Genomic DNA, 21,602 nt, shown 5'->3' on the forward strand with positions numbered 1-21,602 from the left:
ACATTCTTTCAGTTCATCATTTCACCATCGCCGGTCCAAGATCCGGCGTCCAGTGTGTTTTCCGACGGTCATAAAGGAATAGAGTTTGGAGTAAGGTCTTGAAGGCGTAGATCCTACATCATCAAGCGGCGTTGTCTGTTGAAAAACGGAGTCGGGTTGAGCATTAAATATAGATATAGATAGATTACATTGTGTAAATTAAACTTTCAACACAAATTAAATGATAGCAAAAAGAGTTATGCACCATTAATGGACAATAGATAATATTGGAAAAACTAGTAAAAGCGCTTGTCCCTCTTGATTTTTCAACCTCAAGTTCTCAGACCACACGATTTTTGTATTAAATGGCATAGACTTGTTCAACTGTTTTTCAAACTTCAGTGTCAGATGATTTAATATTTTGCCTTTCCCGTTGACTTTGACTTGGAAATAATTCATGCTCTCTCTTCCTTCATGACTAATATATGGTCTCATCATATTATAATACATGTACTAATTAATTAGCTTAAATTCTTGTTTGCTTACACAATCATTTCACTAGGAAAAAATTGGAGAGACATTGGTGATACGATTTATTATTTAATATATTGTTTAATTAATTGTTTAGTTAGTATTTTATTATTAATTAATTAGATTAGTATATTTATAACATATATAAGGTCGTGTGTTTAGGTTTAGGATATATATTAAGTATTTTATTAGTTTAGGTAATTATCTTTCCTAGTTAGATTAGGATTCTAGGGTTTTATTCTCTTTAAATAGTCGTCTTGTGCTAGGGTTTTATTATGCAGAGAGAAATATTAAAGAATAGATCTTACGTTTCGTAGGAAATATTTATGATACTCAAGAGATCGCATCAATTGGTATCAGAGCGAAGTTGCGATAACACCAACGCTTCGTTAGCAAGGCAGCGATTACATCAAAGCTACGCTGGAGCAAAGTTGAGATTACATCAATACTTTGTGAAAATCATGATGTCCGAAACAAGACGGTTAGAGCGATTGGAGAAATCCATAGAGAGATTACGGATTGATTTTCAGAAATTGCTCGAACAAAGTCACGGACGACGTCAACGCCACCACAAAAGCCGAAGGGACCACCGTGCATCACCGCCAACGCAACCGCCGCCATCACCAGCACTGCCGCGGCCGCCGAACCTATTACCGGAGAAAGATGAAGAGGATGAAGATGACTTTTTCGAAGATCCGCCGCCGCCACCAATGCCAAGCCTATCGCAAGAGGCAGAGGAAGATGACGACGATGAATTTTTTGAAGAGGCTCAAATTTTCGTTAGTGTTGCGAAAGAAGAATTATCAGATTCAACCGAGATAATCTGGGACGAAGACAAGAAATTGTCGAAGAAGGAGAACGAAGAATTGCATGGAATTTTGAAAGAATTTCATAATTTTAAGGAAGATCCAATTTTAAGTGCAATTGTCGAAGTACCTAATATTTTAAATCATCAATCTGTCGTGGAGCATGAGGGAGTACTGTTCGAAAAAAAATATAACGACAATTTGCCACAAATTGATGAGGCTGTTATTGTGGAGCATGATGAGAATTCGGTGGAATTAGTTGTTTATTGTGAAGGGGAATACCACTCCAAGTTATCTAGTTTTTGTTTGGCTAAAGTGGGTCGCTTTGGAGACCAGGTTCATGATTCCACCGAGAGAGATGACTTAACTCATAAAATCAAGAAAGATAGTCATGTGCTTGTGAAGATTGGTAAGACAAAGGAATACATCTTGCTCGGAAAGAAAGTCGATGAAGTCAAGCATAGGTGGAAACACAAAAAAGAGAGACGATTATTGGGCAGAACCTTGAGGACAAGGTTCATTTCAAGAGGGGTGGTTTGATACGATTTATTATTTAATATATTGTTTAATTAATTGTTTAGTTAGTATTTTATTATTAATTAATTAGATTAGTATATTTATAACATATATAAGGTCGTGTGTTTAGGTTTAGGATATATATTAAGTATTTTATTAGTTTAGGTAATTATCTTTCCTAGTTAGATTAGGATTCTAGGGTTTTATTCTCTTTAAATAGTCGTCTTGTGCTAGGGTTTTATTATGCAGAGAGAAATATTAAAGAATAGATCTTACGTTTCGTAGGAAATATTTATGATACTCAAGAGATCGCATCAATTGGCTATATTATTCTTTTCTTGCTGCAGTGCTGTTATCAGTTCAATGTACGAGCTTCGGCAGCAATATTATTGACGACGATCGATCTTCACTTCTTAAATTAAAATCCCACATAACTTCAGATCCTTACAATAGTCTTACAAATATTTCGTCTCTGATATCTCTAGATATGAGCGGAAACTTGTTCCGCGGTCATATTCCTCAATCCATATTCAATATATCAAGATTGGAAACTATTTTGTTACAGAATAATAGCTTATCTGGAAACCTGCCTGTGGATATTTGCAGCCATGGTAGTCTTCAAAGGCTACAAGTGCTTTCTCTGTATCAAAACAATTTATATGGAGAAATACCGTCGACTTTCGACCAGTGTGTACAGCTTCTAGTATTACGTTTAATGTTCAACAACTTTACGGGACATGTGCCGAGACATATTGGGAACATCACACGGCTTACCTCGATTTTCCTTAGTTTCAACAATTTAGACGGTATGAATCTCTTTGTCTCTATGATGAATCTTACTCTAATTTGTTGGTATACAAAAAATCATGTTATTATTAAAGTTCACAAAAAATCCTTATAATGCAATTTTTTTAACACATAAACCCCTAATAAAATAACACAGGGAGTTTTTAAAAAATTAGACAAACTTGAAAGTTTGGACGGAATTTCACATGTGGCAGTAAAAATCGAGCTTGAATAAGCCCCCACTCCATTTGGCAATCTAATTATCAGGTGGAGTGACACCTTATCCTCTCCTCCTATTTCTATTCGTCCAAGTTAACTGCAAACTTGAAAACCGAACCAAAAGTGTCAAAAAGTGACAAGTATAGGAACGAAAACTGTAATTATCCCATTAAACTACTACTCCCTCTGTTCCTTTATAATTGTCGTTTTTAGCTTGTACACAAGAATTAAGGATCTCAATAAATGTTGCTTAATTTTAGAAAAATATATGTTCTTATACTAAAATGCCCATGCCAATAATTAATGTGAGAGAGTGTTGCAGAAAGTTAATAAGGGTAAAATTGATAATTACACAATTAATGCAATATTGGAAATGTAAAGTGACGGATAATATGGAACAAAAATAATTTAAAAAAGAGACAGTAATTGTGGAACAGAGGGAGTATTGAAAAAGCACAATTTTTATGTTTGACATTTGAACTGATTTTTTTTCATAATTTGACAACATCTCACAGGTACTATTCCAGAAGAGATTGGTAATCTTAATCAGCTGCGGATGTTGTTCATGGACTTTAACAAGTTGACGGGTTCAATACCTCCAAGCATTTTTAACATGTCTTCCTTGGCACTTGTCTCAATATCAAATAACAACTTGTCGGGAATTTTGCCCGTCGACTTATGCAGCAACGGTAATATTGATAGCCTCCTCCAAATCTCTCTAGATAACAACATGTTACATGGTAAATTACCATCCAGTTTGGGTCGTTGTTCGAAACTTCAAACGTTGATTTTGTCGTCCAACATACTTACTGGGGCGGTGCCGAGAGAAATAATTGGAAATATGACGTCACTTACGCTATTATTCCTTAGCAACAACTCATTGAGTGGTAAGATTCTTCGTATTTCATCTCTATTCTCCTGTTTTTTTCTCTTTCTTTTCAGTACGTACTAAGGAAATATGACGTCACTTACGCTATTATTCCTTAGTCAACTTTTGATATATATATAATACGAACATTAACCTGTACATTTCGTGATGTGGAAGCAGTAGCGGAGCCAGGAATTTTAGATAGAGTGGGCTTAACATTTATGGGGTTCAAAGGCAACGTCATCGAGATTTTTTTTTATTCATTCACATAAAATAGCACAAAATAACTACAAATTTATAAACTCTAAATAATAATACAATTTTTTTGGTGGGTGGACTAAACTAAATTACTTGGATGGGCTAAATTAAATTACTTGGTGGACTAATTACACATAGCTATAATTTGTAGTATAAATATTTAAAAATTCAGAGTGGGCTGGAGTCCACCCTTGCCAAAGGGTGGCTCCACCACTGTGTGGAAATTCCTAGTTTTTTAATTGTATTTGAGCTTTTTGCACTGTATATCAATCAGTTTCTAATATTCCGTGTCTTCCTCCTTTGCGGCTAATAAGATCCTACACCTGGTGAAATTCATCATGTGGTTTTAAACCGTAAATTTACATAATAATTATCCACTAAACATACATACACTGATACACACACGTGTGTTATTATGTATTGATCTACAGTTTAAAACTACATATTGTATTTCACCATGTGTATGTTCTACAAAACTCTCACTCGCCCTCTCTTTTCTTTGTTTTCATTTGGTCATTCTAATAACGAGTTAATTGCTCGGAACCCGTTGTGCAATTTTAAATTGTCAAAAAAGTCCTTGAGTTGAAGAAATTAGTGAAACCCCCTTATATTATATTTTGCATAGCATACCGCCCCTTAGACGTGATTTGTGTTGGAAAAGTTGACTTCTTCTTGGTTTTATGAAGCACAAGAAAGAGACAGCATATCTATATACATATAAAAATGGAAGAAAATCAAAGCATCTTTCTGATTCTTATCGTCTAAAGAAAACCTTAGTTGAGGTGGTGAGGCGGGCGGAGGAGCGGAGGTGGTGGGAGATCTGGGTTAACTGCGCGGCGAGTCCGGAGTTTTTATGGTGGGCCGAGCACTTGAGATGCATGTGGTTTTAGGTGTGGTGGAGAAGCCGAGAAGATGGCTTTTCTGAAAATGCCCTGCACTGTATTGAAAATTTTAAAAACTTCATTTTGGTGCTTATGAATTTTCTGGGGTGATTCTATAATTATTGATTTTTTTAGAAAGAGTATTTGAGTTTTTTTAAGTCAAATACCCGGTCTCACAATCCGCGTGTGCATCAGATGATGATCTCTCTTGGGTCTTATTGGTTTTAACTAATTTCTATGGACGACTTTTGTTAATTTTATAGGGTTAAATACAATTTGCACCCCTATACTATGACCGTTGTCGCATTTAACCCCATACACTATGAAATGAGACAAAATAGCCACTGATGTTAGCATTTGTTAGTCATTCCGTCCAGCATGGATGTTTTGGCACTTTGAACAAATGTTTTGATCTTTTTATGACAATTTTACCCTTCCATTAAAATACAAGAAAAAAGACCAAGTAAATGAAATAAGTTCTATTATTTAAAAAAAAATGGCAAAATAATTAGAGAAAAATATAAATACTTTATTAGAAATATAAAATATAAAATTAATAAAAAAATGATTTTTTCTAACTTTTTGAAATTTAAGATCATTTATTTCATCCTCATATTATATTTTTCTTTTTCCCCAAAACTAATATTTTTCAACGAAAAAATCCATATTATTTTATTATATTTAAACTTTTTGAAAATGAGAAGAATAAAGAAAAAAGAGTTATAATTTCTCACCCTTGGATTATGTCTCAGAAAATGGCATGAAAATGTCTTTTTCTATATTATAAAGCAAGGGTAAAAAGGTAATTCCACGGTACAGACTAGTGGTGTCAAAATTCTCATCGTTGACTGGTAACATGAGGGGTCATTTTGTCGCATTCCGTAGTTCAATGGGGTAAATGCAACAGTGGTCATAGTACAATGGTGCAAATTGTACTATCGTCATTGTCACATATACCCTCTTATACTATGAAATGCGAGAAAACAACCCCTCATCTTACCAGTAAACTCTCAAATCTCTAACGGCGTTAGTTTTTGCAGGGTAGTTACTTTTTACCCTTACTCTTATTTGATACAAATTCAATTTTCTGACTTTGTAACTTGGGCAAAAAAAAATCGAACACGTACACAAAACAAAAGTGGTTCCAGAAAACTATGACATATAGTGTTTGGACCTAAAATATGATTTTTTGAGAATTTGAACTACCGGAAGACATTGTTAAACTGGGTAATTATTCCTATATTTAAAAAAAAATTGAAAATATAGAATATAAAATTTGTTCAGAAATTTTGGGTAAAAACACAGGGCTGCAAACAAAAATCATGAAGAAATTGAAAAGAAATTGAGTACAAATGAGTGAAGACCGAATAATGATGCACACCTTTTGTACACAATCAAATGGGTATTTTGGTCCGAAATTTTCCACAACTATTGAAAGTGACAACTTTCATAATATAGATGGACGGCAGTGGTTTGTATAAAAAGACATATTGGACTTCTTCAACAAAATTAATTATTGACTTTGACTGACTAGCAAATAATTTATGTTCTTCCTTCACGACTATGGTCTTATCATATTACATAAATATGTACTAATTAGCTCCAGTTATTTGTTTCCTTACACAATCATTTCATTTAGAAAATGGAGAGACATTGGTTACACTATTTTTTTCTTGTTGCAGTGTTGTTATCGGTTCACTCCACAAGCTTAGGTCAAAATATCGACGACGATCAATCTTCAATTCTTATAATATTGAAATCCCACATCACTTCAGATCCTTACAATAGTCTTGCGAATAATTGGACAGCTAAAACCTCTATCTGTAATTGGATTGAAGTCACTTGCGATCTTCGCAATAATAGAGTAGTGACCGAGTTGGATATTTCCGATATGGGTCTTGTAGGCACAATCCCACCCGAAATCGGAAATCTTTCTTCTCTCGTATCTTTAGATATGAGCGGAAACTTGTTCCGCGGTCATATTCCTCGATCCATATTCAATATGTCAAGATTGGAAACTATTTCGTTAGAATAATAGCTTATCTGGAAAGCTGCCTGTGGATATTTGCAGCCATGGTAGTCTACAAAGGCTACAAGTGCTTTCTTTGTATCAAAACAATTTATATGGAGAAATACCGTCGACTTTGGACCAGTGTGTACAGCTTCAAGTATTACGTTTAATGGTCAACAACTTTACGGGACATGTGCCGAGACAAATTGGGAACATCACTGGGCTTACCTCGATTTTCCTTAGTGTCAACAATTTGGACGGTACGAATTCTTGATCTTTTGTTTCCATGATGGATCTACTACTTTGTTACGTATTGAAAAATCATTTCTCGTTTTTTATTTAAAAAAAACAAAATCAGTACATGATATTAGATAGAGATTGAACCCGTTAAATAATTTGAGTTTGTTGCATTTAGTACCACTGAGTGATATCAAAGGGTAAATTACGACAAAACCATGTTGCGTTTAACTTATTTTTTCAAGATTTGACAATATCACACAGGTACTATTCCAGAAGAGATTGGTAATCTTAATCAGTTACAGATGTTGTCCATGGTATCTAACAAGTTGACCGGACCAATACCTCCAAACATTTTTAACATATCTTCCTTGCAAATTATCTCCATTTCAAATAACAAATTATCCGGAATTTTACCAGTCGAATTATGCAGCCATGGTAATCTTGATAGCCTCCTCCAAATTTCTCTCGAAGAAAACATGTTACATGGTAAATTACCATCCAATTTGGGTCGATGTTCAAAACTTAAAATGCTGGTGTTGTCGTCCAACAAACTTAGTGGTGCCTTGCCGAGAGAAATTGGAAATATGACGTCACTCAAATTCTTATGGCTTAGAAACAACTCATTGAGCGGTAAGATTCTTCGTCTTTCTCTATTTTTTCTCTTTCTTTTAAATAATAAGGTTTTGTTGGGATTTATAATGAAACCAATCTATTTGAGCTGAAACCAATAAATTTTTACAATGATTAAGACATGTGTTAGTTTATTTACCTATACTATAGTATTGGAATCATCCATAAGTAAAAAGTTTCACATGCATAATATGTGATATGTCTATCAAAAGTAGCATAGTATCATGATTGTGATTAGAAATATAATTCATATTATTGTCGTTGCATTTGCAGGAATTATCGATCAAGAGATCGGGAAACTGCACAATTTGACTGTCTTAAACCTTTCGAGAAACCAATTTTCAGGTCCAATAACTCCTGCAATCGGCAATCTATCGAAAATGAAACTTTTATATCTCAATGCAAATAACTTTTCTGGAACAATTCCATCTGAAATTGGGGACTTGAACTTAGTGAAGTATCTTCTCCTCGGTGACAATCGATTAAGTGGCCAATTAACAAACATTATTGCAAACTTAACAAGTTTGCAAATTCTCTTGGTGGCGAATAACGAAATTTCAGGTAATATTTCATGGGATTTGTTCACATCGAATATTGTTGCCATTGATCTTTCCAACAATTTATTTGAAGGTAATTCTATGCCACTAGACATTGATAGATTCCCAAGCTTGATTTCTATAAACCTTGCCAAGAACAAACTTTCGGGCCGAATACCTTACACAATTGGGAATCTATCACCTCTCTCTCACCTAATACTCCATTCCAACGAACTTTTAGGAGAGATTCCGTTATCCATTTGCAACTTGACATCTCTTAGCTATTTTCATTTGTCGAGTAACTATTTGGAAGGGCCAATTCCGCAATGTTTAGGAAACTCGAGCCGATCACTACGAGTTTTGCATTTAAGGGGGAATAATTTTCACGGTCCTTTACCGACAACATTTTCAAAGGGTTGTCTTCTTGAGTCGCTTAATATGAATGGGAATAAATTGGATGGAAAATTACCACAATCTCTCGTCAACTGCGGAAATCTACAGGTTCTTGATATTGGAAATAATCAAATACAAGATGTATTTCCCTTTTGGTTGGAAACTCTTGTTGAGCTTCGAGTGCTTGTCTTGAGATCGAATAGATTTGATGGTACAATATTGCAGGATTCAAATAATGAGCTTCCGTTTCCGAAGTTGCAAGTTTTTGACATATCCTAGAATGGATTTAATGGTTCTTTGCCCGGTAGGTATTTGAACAATTTTAGAGCTATGATGGATGTGAAGGAAAATGGAACCGAAAAAGGAAATTGGTTTTCGAACTATCAAGAGACAATTGTATTTGTTTTGAAAGGTTTGGAGCTTCCAGTGGTGAGAATCCTGACAACATTTACAACAATTGACTTGTCCGATAATATATTTTCAGGAACTATTCCACAAAACATTGGAAGTCTTAACTCTTTGAGGTACTTGAATTTGTCCCGTAACAACATCACAGGGAATATACCAGCATCTCTTGGAAATATGAGTATACTTGAATCGTTGGACTTGTCTTCGAACCGATTGGTGGGGGAAATTCCATTGCGATTGACAAAGTTGACGTTTCTTTCCAAATTGAACATTTCATTCAATAATGTTGATGGGCAAATACCTCAGTCAGGCCAATTTGCTACATTTGACAACAGTTCGTATATGGGAAACTCGGGTTTATGCGGATTTCCATTGACAACAAAGTGCAAACAGAACGACAATGTACAAACTTTGGTTCCAGAGTTGCCACATGTCGATAATGAGTCTGGTTTTATCGATGGTTTTAGTTGGCGAGCTGTTGTTTTGGGGTATGGAAGTGGGTTCGTATTTGGAACCACAATTGGTTATTATATTTTTCGGTATGAAAGACCAAAATGGTTTGTGGGGCTATTTTTCAAGGCTCAGGACAAGATAAATGGAATAGGGAAAAGGAAGGTTGCCCGGCGAAGAACTTGATTGAAGATTTAAATTAATTGTGGTTTTTCCGAAGTTTTGATATATAGTTTATGGGGCTATGGTTTGAATTTTATTTATTTTTTGGTGAGGCCTCCATTTCAAAAAAAAAAATTGTTTAGAGATGTTTTATTTACTTTTAGAAGATGTTTTAAATTTATAGTGGAATACTATGTAATATTCGAAATGATTAATGATTCTCATATGTTTATGTTTTCTATATATTTGAGACTTTGTTGCTGAACTTGGAAGGGCGTTCATTTTGGAAGATAAATCTTTCATTGCACTAAATTAGGAATGCTACTACTTTCACATGGTTCAGTTGTCTTGGACAATTTGCAGTTTTTCGTAACACTTCATGTCTTTACCAGCCGTCGATTTGTGAAACAAGTTAAGCCGAGCCCATTAGATTATTTCAAAATTTGCTGGTATTGGATATTCAAATTTTGGACTAGAACAAGTGTGGAACAAGTTTAAAGTATTAATGTCGAGTCCGCCACGATTATTTAAAATATGTAAGCATGATTGTCCTCTCCCACACCCAACTCTCAATGTATCTACAATATGAGCATCATTTTTGTGAAATGAAAAACAATTATGCTATTAGTTGGTCTTAGGTTGTTGCAGAGAGAATAATGACTTTATGTATGATTACCATGTTTTCAGTATGAGAGGAGCAAAAGAAAACCAATTCTACTTTAAGAAAACTCCCACATCGTAAAAATTCATAATTAGTGACTGAAGGATTACGAGCTGGTGTTTTCTTAGTCCATTAAAGCCAGTTGTACTTGCCCAATTGGACAAACAATTTTTGTTTTGTTGACTTTTTATTTTTTTAGACACATGTTCACAATCTCCGTTTGAATATAATTAGGATCTCAGATGAATTGACTAAGACAACATATATAGTATGAATTTTAAATAATACTCTTGACCTCAAATTATAGAAGAGTTTTTTATTATTATTATTTAGGGTAGATAGCGCTTAACCCTTTGAAGTATGCGTTATTTACCCTTAAATTGATTGTAATTGTAATTATTATCTCCTTTATCACAATGTTAGTAAAGTAAATATTCCTTTGAAAATAATTTCATTCGAGGAACGTAATGGTTAAAATAGGTGAGTTAGATGTCACACCTGATTGATTATGTACACCAGATGGATTCGTCTGACATGGTTTGTTAGCTTATATTACTTGTTGTAACTTATAGGAATGTTTTGCACGTTACTCCTAAACAAATTTTTTTTCTATCATTCTTTCCTCAACTTGATTTTATTTTGCACTGTGCCCAACAATATTATTTTTGTTCAAAACTCGCCGGAGAGCATATCATGTACTTTTTTTGAAGGGTAAGAAAGTCATTTTCATTAGAGTAAAATGAAACTTGCCCCATGAACTATATAGTTCTGCTTATTACTCCCAGAACACAAACTAACTAAGCGCAACTTTCCAATCTCTATGGACTATGGGATCTAACTATAATTACACAACCTTGGTAGAAGGTAAGTGTAATTTACGATCTAAAAGACTTCGCTAATGCAAAATTTCATGTAATATCCTCATGCCATCGAAAATGTTCATTGCATCAAACGGAACATCACATTTTCTCGAAAATTTGTTTTCATTAACGTACATCTACCATTACCAGCACTTGCTGTGTAGTTCTTCAAAACGAAAATAATGCCGATGAAATAAACCTTTGCGTATCGGAATAATATGCCCAATAACATTAATAAATAAACGCAGAGATACAAAACATATGCGTAAACCATATATATGGACACAGCTAATGTGATAGACGTACCCTTCGGTGCATGTTAAATTAGCTCTATGCAACCTTGGCATTTTCGACTTCAGTCTCTTTTCGTTTCCATATGCTCACTAGAAACGAGTCGATGATAATCTACAAAACGTAAACTCGTATAAGCAATAAAATAAACCGAGTATGAGATAAGATGTGAATAATAGTAGTTGACCTGGTTCAAATGAGCTGCCACACAGGGAAGAACGAGTAAGCACGATTCACCTAACGCACCACCAAGTTGCTCGACAACTGCTACCATCACAGGCAACGTTTTCTACAAAATCATTTAAATATTTTAGCAACGGATACTCTAGATTCTCCATCAACAATACTGTTAACGAAAAAATATTCTTTGCCGTTTAATTTGTTTACTTGTATCTTTGTAAATGTGAATGACACTTTAATTTTTGTCACCTGGCTTGCGACTAATAGAAGAGCACTGGCATTTTCTTTCTTGGCGAAAGGTGATTTACTACCTCCAGATAGAGCCGAAAGACTTGGAATTAGCAAAGCGTTGAAAGCTAATAGGACAGCATGCAGAAGCCTGTAACATGTTAGGGAGGCATGTTAGTTGATGCAGCAGCTAACATGTTGGTATCGATAATTCATAATTACACTCACCCCCTTGAAACATATAGTTAGAAACTCTAATGGGAAAATGCATTGAATACGTTATTCCGATAGAGTTTTAACGGACTATTAGTTTCCGGAAGTGGTGGAGACAACAAACTCTATGTTGTCTCCACCACTAGCTAAAAGTAATAGTCCGTTAGAACTCTATCGGAATAACGTATGAATTATCTAATTAGAGTTTCTAACTATGTTTCAAGGGGGTGAGTGTAATTATCAATATCATCATAGGGACCTTAAAGTTATTTAAGCATACCTCAAGGGTGTGGGTGTAATTTACCCTTGAAAAAAATAGGAAAATTGATGCAAGAATAAAGAAACGTACGCTCCCATCACGGCAGCAACGAGAAAAACTGATGGCTTCACCATTAACAGAAGTGACCTTGATCTGCTTACTTGAATCCAAGGTACCTTCGCAATTAGACCATAAAATAGTGATATCAGAGAACTGCCTTTGGTTCTTGCACTGCAAAATGAAAATGCGAATGAAACGTGATAATAAAAGTCAATAGTAGATCTTACCAAACTAAGGAAGATAGCGCTGATCATTGCCAAAAGTTTACGATTTCCATCTGCAAAGTTTGCTACCCCTGCAACATATTTGGTAGAATACAGTCACCACCAATATCGATTATGTGTAACAAAAGCAACATAATGTTATTTAATAACCATCCTATGAGTTCAATTTCAAAGCTTAACTCTGCATTAACTTAAATTATGAAACGACTTAATTTATACAGGATTCACTGTAAACAACTGAAACTCTTACGCTAAAATACAGAGAATAGCAGAATTCTATAGCCACGTCTTCCAAATTTGTTTAATTATATGTGATTTGATGTCTAATTGTTAAGTATAACAAAATAACTTAAAATTCTGAATGCATTTAACAAAACATTGATTACCGTTACAACTAATAATTTTGTATAAAACCAACTTGCAAACTGCGTAGAGAAATCTGTACTCGTCCTAATATTAGCACATTAAGTTTAGCAAACCTTTCCTAAACATTCATATACACTGATATAGCATCAGCAGAAACTATCTTATAATGTTTTGAAAGGAATAACCCAGTACTAGACATGTTACGAAAATAAAGATATATTTATTGTGCTAAGAAAGAACAATACAAAAGCATCAAAAGATATCTAATTGTGTCTCACCTCTGGAGAGTTCTCGAGCAACCTGTTAATTGAGAGAGAAAAAGAAAGAACAATACGAAAGCATTAGATATTATTTAAGAGCACTTACACGAAAGGAAATCTTCATCAATTATTTCACGTCGGAGAACGTTTTAAAACAATTTTCTCATTGCTAATGTTACAGCTGTGACCAAACGATATCACAATAAAATACTCGAGTATTTCTCACACATGATCTTATTAGATATTTTTCCGTTCTAATAATTTTGCACCATATTTTAATGACTGTCGTAAAAGTTGGAAAAAAGAAGAAATTCTCTACAACTGCCAAACAATAAAGCAAATTCAAAGAAGAAAATAGTTCCAGGAAAAAAATGGTAGGCCATTTAAAATAGTGCTTTAACTGACAAAGACGATTGTCATGCGTAGTGTAATGCTCTTCCAGAATATAAATTTGTGAAACACTTGTGTAAGTTTTCAGCCAAGTAGGGATAATCGATTACTCTTCATTATCACCAGTGTTTATCTATTCACTAACAGGTTTTAGGACATCCTATACGGTACTTCACACCAAACGTTCTTACAAAAAAATGATACCCTGATGTAAGAAATAATAGACGAGGACATTCTGAGGTAAACATAGAGTAATAAGACCGGTGAAGAAAGTCACCTTTCCCAGTATGAGAGGAACTAAAAGTGTGAGAACAAGGCTTCTCAACAATCGTTCGGCTGGAACTGATACTCCAACTCCAGCACCTATGAGTTTCGAGATCGAAAAAGGTATCTGCCATGCAAAATTTAAGTATGCATTTAAAAATCACAGTGAATATAAAATCTTGGTCCACTGCAAAAAAACTGTTCACGGATATCCATGGAAATTGAATTCGCACAGGATAGTCATCTATATTGTCCAGTTCAGGGACAAATGAAGGACTAAAAGGACAAAAATAAATTCACAAATTGCACTGCTCGGAGCTACAATTATCTAAGGTTGTAAGAGAATTCATGGTTTTGTGAATGTAGTGTACATAGAGTCCAACTTTAGAACTTACAATTAAAATCCCTAATAAATTGGATATGACAGTCATCGCAAGAGCAAGAGCAGAGTTCCCTCCAGCTAACTGTGTTTCATCAAATCAAACCTGCAGTCAAACTAATAGCAACATCTTTTCTGGTGTGAGAAATCGTAAGTGCGCGTTCATTAGAAACGTCATAACATTTATTTTACCCGAGTTAACGCCACTCCACTAGATAATGTGGTCGGCATACAGCTAAATATAGCAAGTCCTGCAGAAATCACGAGTCTGACAGGTCAAACGGAAATTGGGGGGAGAGAGAGAGAGAGAGAAGACCTGCACTCTCAGAGAAAACACAATAGACTAAAAAATCCCTGAAGTGGAAACACGAGTGCATGTATGTGTGTCTATAAGAAAGATGAACAAAAAGTTTGGCTCACTTCAGAAGACTACAAAACCATGGGATTAAAAAGAAATAGGACCTGAAAAAATAGTCTGCTTTTCAAGTATAATGAGCATAGAAACAGTGCCGACCTTCCTAATCTTCCCAAAGAAACACCTTCACACAATACTTAATCACCCCCAGAAATCCTCTCATTTTGATCCAAAAAGATGACTCGTGAAAATATGCGTTGCAATAACATAACAAAAAATTTCAAACCTGTGACAAATTCTTGTGGCTGGAGCTTTAGCAGCAAAATGACTTTTGAAAATAACGGAGTGAAAAGTAATATTGAAGCCTGCATTACAATAAAGTGTAGAAAGTAAGTGTCTCATAGGAACCTGAGAGACTCGTATAACCACGTGACACTAGTATTTTAACAGAGTCAAGTTTGTAACAAAAGATTTACATAAATAGTAGTCTTAACAAAAATATAAGAAGTTGTACAATTTTGGAGTAATTCTCTTCCAGTAAAGCTTAACTTCCAGCACCAGAAAACAATGTGACAATAGCATGTCGAGATATGGAAGAAAGATAAATATTACTATTTCTGTATATTATGGATTTCACGAAGGTTGATCGGGTTTAGTTTCAAGCCTCCACATCCACAGACACGTCAGGAACTAATGCCAGCCATAAATTACGAACTACAGATGAAAAAAACAAATGAGAAAATAAAATGAAAGATTATACCAGCCCAAAGAGTCCAACTGGCCATGCTTCAGCAGCAGCACCAATTTCATCACTGCGAAGAGTCAGTCCTGTATAACAAAAACCGTGACAAAAACTCAGTAAGGAAATTTCTAAGTTCAAACCTCGAAAGCTAGCATATTATTCACAAGAAACTAAATTATAAGATAATTAATACCACCAAAAACCAAACCTGATATTATAAATATCCCAAAAGTGCTAAATTTTGATAGATAATATGTATCAGCAAGACAACCAAGGCTGGGATTCGCAAGACCTAACACCACTCCAGAGACAAGAGCTGCAACCACCACGATGCATATATGTCAGGTCAGAACATATCGGCCCGAAACTAAAAAAGAATAAATTGGTAACAAATTAATCCTTAATGTATGTGCACCTCTATGAAAACCATGCCACTTCTCTAATAAATCTAGCTTTTTTATATGAAACCCGTTCGAATAATAGTTTCATATTCTATGTCTCTTTAAAAATAAATGGCTTTTAGATGAAGGACATTCAATACATTTTGATTTCCCGTTCGTCAAGCCACGGAAAAAAATGCTTTAGTATACGAACAACGGAAAGAAAAAATCATGCTTTTATTGACAAAACAAGAGATAATGCCCTTCATAACAGAAAATAAAACCAGCCAGTTTCTAAAAAATTGCAGGATTAAACAATTTAGTTGAAAAAATTCAACAAGTAATATACAGTTAAACCTCTATAAAAAAAAAAATTAATACAGTCGGGACTAGGAAAATTGTATTAATTTAGCGAATTTTTAAATTATCGAGTTAATAATTTAACACGTTTTCACGATATTTAATTGAGGTTATTAATTTATGGAGGTTCTACTATATGCACCTCCACCACACCTAATGGTAGAAAATTATCAGCCGCGAATTTCGCAAATGATTTCGGCCAATTTGAACTCAGAGCTTGCGGAAGTCGGCGGTTTTCTCCATCGCCATTTCCCTGAAGCAACACCAAAAAAGATGTTCTAATTTCTAACACAGCCAGCTGAAATGAAAACCTAATTGTGAGAAATTGAAAAGGAGGGGAAACCTGATGGGGCTCCGCGCTTGCTCTAATGCCGCGGCGTATTGTTGGAACTGGACGGAGTTTCCAAAGAAGAGGCGGCGCTGCATTCGAATTGACGGCGGACGATTGAGGATTTAACGGCGTCGGAAGTTGGTGAAGGCGCCGGAAAGACGGGGTTCCGATGATCGGAGGATGGAGTGTTAGGCTTATGAGTGCTCGCGCCATTGTGGGTTGTGGTGCACGCCCGAAATTTCCGCTGTAGAGTGTTGTACGGGAGGGGATAGTTGTACCCAATAGTTTATAATTATTTATATATAATTTTTATATGGGATTATTAATAAGAATCCCCTTACTAATCTTATCCTGTAAAATCTAGGAAATATTTTCCAATCATATGATAGTTATAATTATTTTTATTTTTTTTATTTTTTTTATTTCATTTAATATAATCAAGTTTAATATATCCGTTAATCTTGTATTTTTTCCTCTAAAATTGTCGTTTTACTTAATATTATTTTTATGAGAAAATTATTAATAATTTAAAAATATTTGATTCAAATATATCCTTTAAAATTGCTTAGTTGGTCTTTGCAAGCGCTTTTCCAAAGTGATTATGAGCTTTTTTTAGTTCAAAATCAGTTTTTTTAAGCATTAAAAAGTTCATAATCACTTTGGAAAAGCGTTCCAAACACCACCTTAGTTTTCAAAAAAATTGCTTATACATATCCCTATCCTTCAAATGTAACAAACAAGATTTTTTATTGGTTGTGCACAAGACTTTACAGCGATACTGTGACGGAAGGTTGTGCATGGAGGAATTTAGCCTTCGCATATTGATGCTAGGCGATTATTATTCGGATCACGAGTTGGTTTCGCTTCTCGAAAAATGGAACCAAACACTTGCAAACATGGGTACGAAGAAGTTTCGTCTTTCTATTCGTTCGGAGCACAGTCAGAGACTTGCTAAACTGCCCTCTATCGTCTTTGGAGGTGTGAATCTCTCCAAGAACTGCACGTACATAGATACCAAAGGTCTATTCAAAGGATAGCACACGTCAAGAATCTAAAAACATTCCGCCTCCGACGAGTCTCGATCAAGGACGAGATTTTTTAGAAGATAATCGCGTGTTGTCCATTGATTGAAACTTTGGATGTCACAAAATGTAAAAGGTTGAGAAAAAATCAAGGTAAATGATATTTATAACAATCTCAAGAACTTCACTTTTTGGACGTACTATGATCTCACCTTTCCCGTTGAACTTTGTAGCATCGAAATCCATTCCGATCCCCATCTATTTAAACCATGAATATATCTTTTGCGATGGACTCAACGGAATCCAGCTATTCATTGACCCCTCAAGCATAAACTATTTTGAATACAGGGGAGCCTTTGTCCCGTTCATTTCTTTTGCAACGACTTCCAATGAGTGGGAGGAGTCATGTATACACCTAATATATCTCCATTCAAACGATGATTCTTCGTGGTTCCTCAAGCTAAAAGAATTGCTCAAGTCATTGAGCCAGTCTTTAACTTCTCTGAGTGTTACTCAATATCCCGGCAATGACGTAATCCTAGAAAACATTATGGTACAAGCAGTGGCGAGTCCAGGAATGTAATACATGGTGGGCTGAAATTTTCGGGTACGGAGGCAGCCTCCGAAAAAAAATTAGGATTTTTTTGTGACAAAATCGGAAAATAGGAAGAAAAAAAAGGGTTTTTTTTGCATTAATTTGAATTTTGGGTTGGCTAATTAATAATAATTAGGGTTTTTTTTTTGCATTAATTTGAATTTTGGGTGGGCTAATTAATAAAATTAAGTGGACTTAATAAATATATAGGTGTAATATAGGGAAAAATTTGTAATAAACCTATTGCGGTGAAGAGTTTGAGATTGGATTGCCACTTTTCATCTATTCCATCTCTCTTAAACGCTTCGTTTTGTATTTGTCGTCCACGAAGCATCGAACATTATCGGGGCGGCAAAAGATTCACCGAGTGTCTATGGAAGATTCTGATGCGGAGAAAAAGTGGAGACTTATCGAAAGAAAATTTGGAGAACGTAAGCGTGGAGGTTTATGACAAGAACCGCGAAAACATTATTACTCGCTTTCCGTTGAGATGGAGACAAACTTTGTGAGTCTTTCATTAATCCTAAAATCGCACAACTTTTATGACAAGAATCGCGAAAACATTATTACTCGCTTTCCGTTGAAATGGAGACAAACTTTGTGAGTCTTTCATTAATCCTAAAATCGCATAACTTTCAATGATATATTTAATCGCATAACTTTCAATATTTTGCATTTACTATTATTATTCAAATAAATATTACTTTATTTTTCATAATTTTGAATTTTCTTTAGAAACACTTTTCTTCCAACATTTTTAAACATAAATAAGAAATATTTTATTTTTTTATTAAATAATATTAAAATAGATATGATATTAAAAAGGGGTCTTAAGATATAGGTCCCTAGTGATAAAACTAGTTAGAACTAAATGACATGTCCAACTAAACCTTTGTTTCACATCCTTTATAAAATTCATTCCAAAAGTGCCCCTCTACTCATAAATTCGAAATTTGCATTAAGTAAATTCGAACTGCATTTATCATTTTTTTATTATGCATTTAATATCTTTATTTTTTTCATTTAACATATTTTATTTTATTTTTGCACACTTTGTCATCTTTGTTTTTTTCGTTTTTCACTCAAAATTGTTTAAGTATTATAAACAGCTTATATGTTTTTCTTATTTTTAACATTTTTTTTAATTACGAAAAAAAATTATTTTCGTTGTTGTTAAGAAATACATCAGATTTTAAAAATACAGTGGTATACTATGGTATACTATGAATTTTAAAAATACAGTGGTATACTATGATATACTATGGTGTTCTATGATGTACTACGATATACTATGGTGTACTATTTTGAACCCTACCGCCAACAACTCCCAGCCGTCGCCAACCCTAGCATCCCGTGCGGCCGCCGCATCTATACTCACCTACTACCTTTGGAAAACCCTAGATCTGCTATTTTGAACCCAAACCAAACAAAATCTCTTTAAAAAAATAAAAAAATCAGATTCAATTAGTCGAACATATGGTTTCAACGACATAACCACAGCCCCCGCACCGCACAACCACTGTCGCAGCCACCTGCCGCCGCCCTCTCCACCACGAGTCCACCCGCCATCGCCGGCCTTCGTTGCTATTGGAGAAAACGAGTAAGAGAAGATTGGAAACCCTAGATCTGCTATTTTGAACTCAAACCAAGCAAACATAACCACAACCCTCCGCATTCCACAACCACAGGCGCGACCCTCTCCACCACGACTCCACCTGCCATCGTCGGCCTTCGTTGCTACTGGAGAAAACAAGGAAGAGATAGATGGTTGAGAGAGAAAGAGAAAAAAAAGATAGAAAAAGATACAGTGGAAGACGTGAGGGAGAGAGAGATGCAGAGTTAGAGAACGTGGGAGAGAAAGTAAAAAATAAAGAGAAATAAATCTGAAATTGAAGAAACGTGAATGTATAAGTTAGATAGTTTAGGGTATAAGGATAATATAGGAATAAATAAAAAATTAGGGATGTGGCTCATATATTAATTTAAAAAAAGGATTTAATTAAAAGATTAGATTTAGACTTGTCATTTAGTTCAAATTAGGTTTTCTTTGAGGGGCTCTTGACCTCCTGTCATATTATCCCTATTAAAAATACTCGGTGTAGTGTTTGCAAAAGTTTTTAAAAATAGATTATGAGTTTTTTCTCTTAAATAATTTATTTTTAGGTGTTTACAAAACTGACTTTTGCTTTTGCTTATCTTAAAATAACATGTTTTAAGCTATAATTTTAAAATCACCCATATATCTGCTTATTCTATTTAAATTGATTTTCTAATTTTTTTGTAAACACCCCCAACTTTTAGAATTAAACACTTAACTCATTAACTCACAATCACTGACTATGCTTTTAAACAAGCTTTTGCAAACCACCACCTCAGTATTAGCTCATGAATTGGCTATATTAAAAATGGTTAAATACACAAAAACACCCATGTACTATGGACTTCGTATCATATACCTTCCTGTACTACACATAAATACAAAAACACCCCTCTTGTTATATTTTTTTCCAAAATCTGACCAAAATACCCCTGCTAAGCCTATAAATATAAGGGTTTGTTTGAGCCATTTTCCACTATATTTTTTATCATTTTCGGTCAATTTTGCTTGAGAAATTTTGATATTTTTATTTTTTTCTTCAAAACATTTAATTACTTATATCTTTTTTTCTGAATAAAATCTTTTATTTTCTCATTTTAAATTTCTTCAATTTTTTTCTTAAATGTATTCTGGTAGTTCAAATTCTCAACAATAATATGATTGGAAATATGTTTGTAATTTTAGGATGTTTGAACTACCAAAAGACATTTAAGAAAAAAAAATGAAGAAACGCAAAATGACAAAAATAAAAAGTTTTATTTAGAAAATTAAAAAAATATAAGCAGTTAAATATTTTGGAGAAAAAAATAGGGTAAATTACAAACACCCCCTGAGGTATGGTCAAATTACAAAAAATCCCCTCTTGTTTGGATAATTACTCTTGCTTCATAATGTAGAGTTTGAATGGGATAAAACGGGTACAAAAGTGATAATATTTCATAGGGTAAATTACACCCACACCCCTGAGGTATGCTTAAATAACTATAAGGTCCCTGTGGTATTGATAATTACACTCACCCCCCTGAAAGGTACTTAAAAACTCTAACGGGATAATGTATTGGATACATTGTTCCGATAGGGTTCTAATGGACTATTATTTTTAGCTAGTTGTGGAGATAACATAGAGTTATAGGGAGTTATGGGGTGACATGGCTCCCCCAATATTTCTTAAATCACACATAACTTTTTGTTGTCTTCACCACTTCCTGAAACCAATAGTCCATTAGAACTCTATCGTAATAATGTATCCAATACATTATCCCGTTAGAGTTTTTAAGTACATTTCAGGGGGTGAGTGTAATTATCGATACCACAAGGACCTTACAGTTATTTAAGCATACCTCAGGGGTGTGGGTGTAATTTACCCTATTTCATATAATCTCGAAGATTCCACTAAATTTGAGGAGTTGA

At 34.4% G+C, this 21,602-nt stretch overlaps 2 protein-coding genes across 2 annotated transcripts; one reads left to right on the forward strand and one right to left on the reverse strand.

Moving 5' to 3' along the window:
- Nucleotides 1-971: 971 nt before the first annotated feature.
- LOC105957292 (uncharacterized) lies at nt 972-9,818 on the forward strand. Its single transcript, XM_088819082.1, is given in 7 exon segments — nt 972-1,725; nt 2,180-2,638; nt 3,353-3,783; nt 6,484-6,872; nt 6,874-7,115; nt 7,357-7,725; nt 7,999-9,818. Coding segments are annotated over 7 exon segments (4,344 nt in total). The 3' UTR covers nt 9,699-9,818.
- A 1,481-nt stretch (nt 9,819-11,299) lies between these two features.
- Nucleotides 11,300-16,756, reverse strand: LOC105958286 (Sodium Bile acid symporter family). The gene is made up of 14 exons (XM_012982291.2): nt 16,490-16,756; nt 16,300-16,399; nt 15,615-15,722; nt 15,425-15,492; nt 14,951-15,029; nt 14,502-14,560; nt 14,326-14,394; nt 13,944-14,057; nt 13,295-13,316; nt 12,654-12,721; nt 12,457-12,542; nt 11,916-12,045; nt 11,674-11,775; nt 11,300-11,600 (listed from the first exon to the last, which is right to left on the reverse strand). The coding sequence occupies exons 1-14, from the start codon at nt 16,688-16,690 to the stop codon at nt 11,526-11,528; spliced, it is 1,281 nt and encodes a 426-aa protein (XP_012837745.2). The 5' UTR covers nt 16,691-16,756; the 3' UTR covers nt 11,300-11,525.
- Nucleotides 16,757-21,602: the final 4,846 nt, after the last annotated feature.

This window comes from Erythranthe guttata, chromosome 6 (genome assembly GCF_056151865.1).
Source record: "Erythranthe guttata isolate IM_541 chromosome 6, IM_541, whole genome shotgun sequence".
Taxonomy (NCBI): domain Eukaryota; kingdom Viridiplantae; phylum Streptophyta; class Magnoliopsida; order Lamiales; family Phrymaceae; genus Erythranthe; species Erythranthe guttata.

Excerpts from the sequence above, each read along its gene's own strand:
- LOC105958286 (XM_012982291.2), bottom strand. The coding sequence starts at position 16,690 with ATGGCGCGAGCACTCATAAGCCTAACACTCCATCCTCCGATCATCGGA. Across the intron at positions 14,395-14,501 it reads GTGGAGTGGCGTTAACTCGG|TTAGCTGGAGGGAACTCTGC; the intron begins GTAAAATAAATG and ends GATGAAACACAG. Across the intron at positions 12,543-12,653 it reads GCGCTATCTTCCTTAGTTTG|GTACCTTGGATTCAAGTAAG; the intron begins GTAAGATCTACT and ends CTAATTGCGAAG.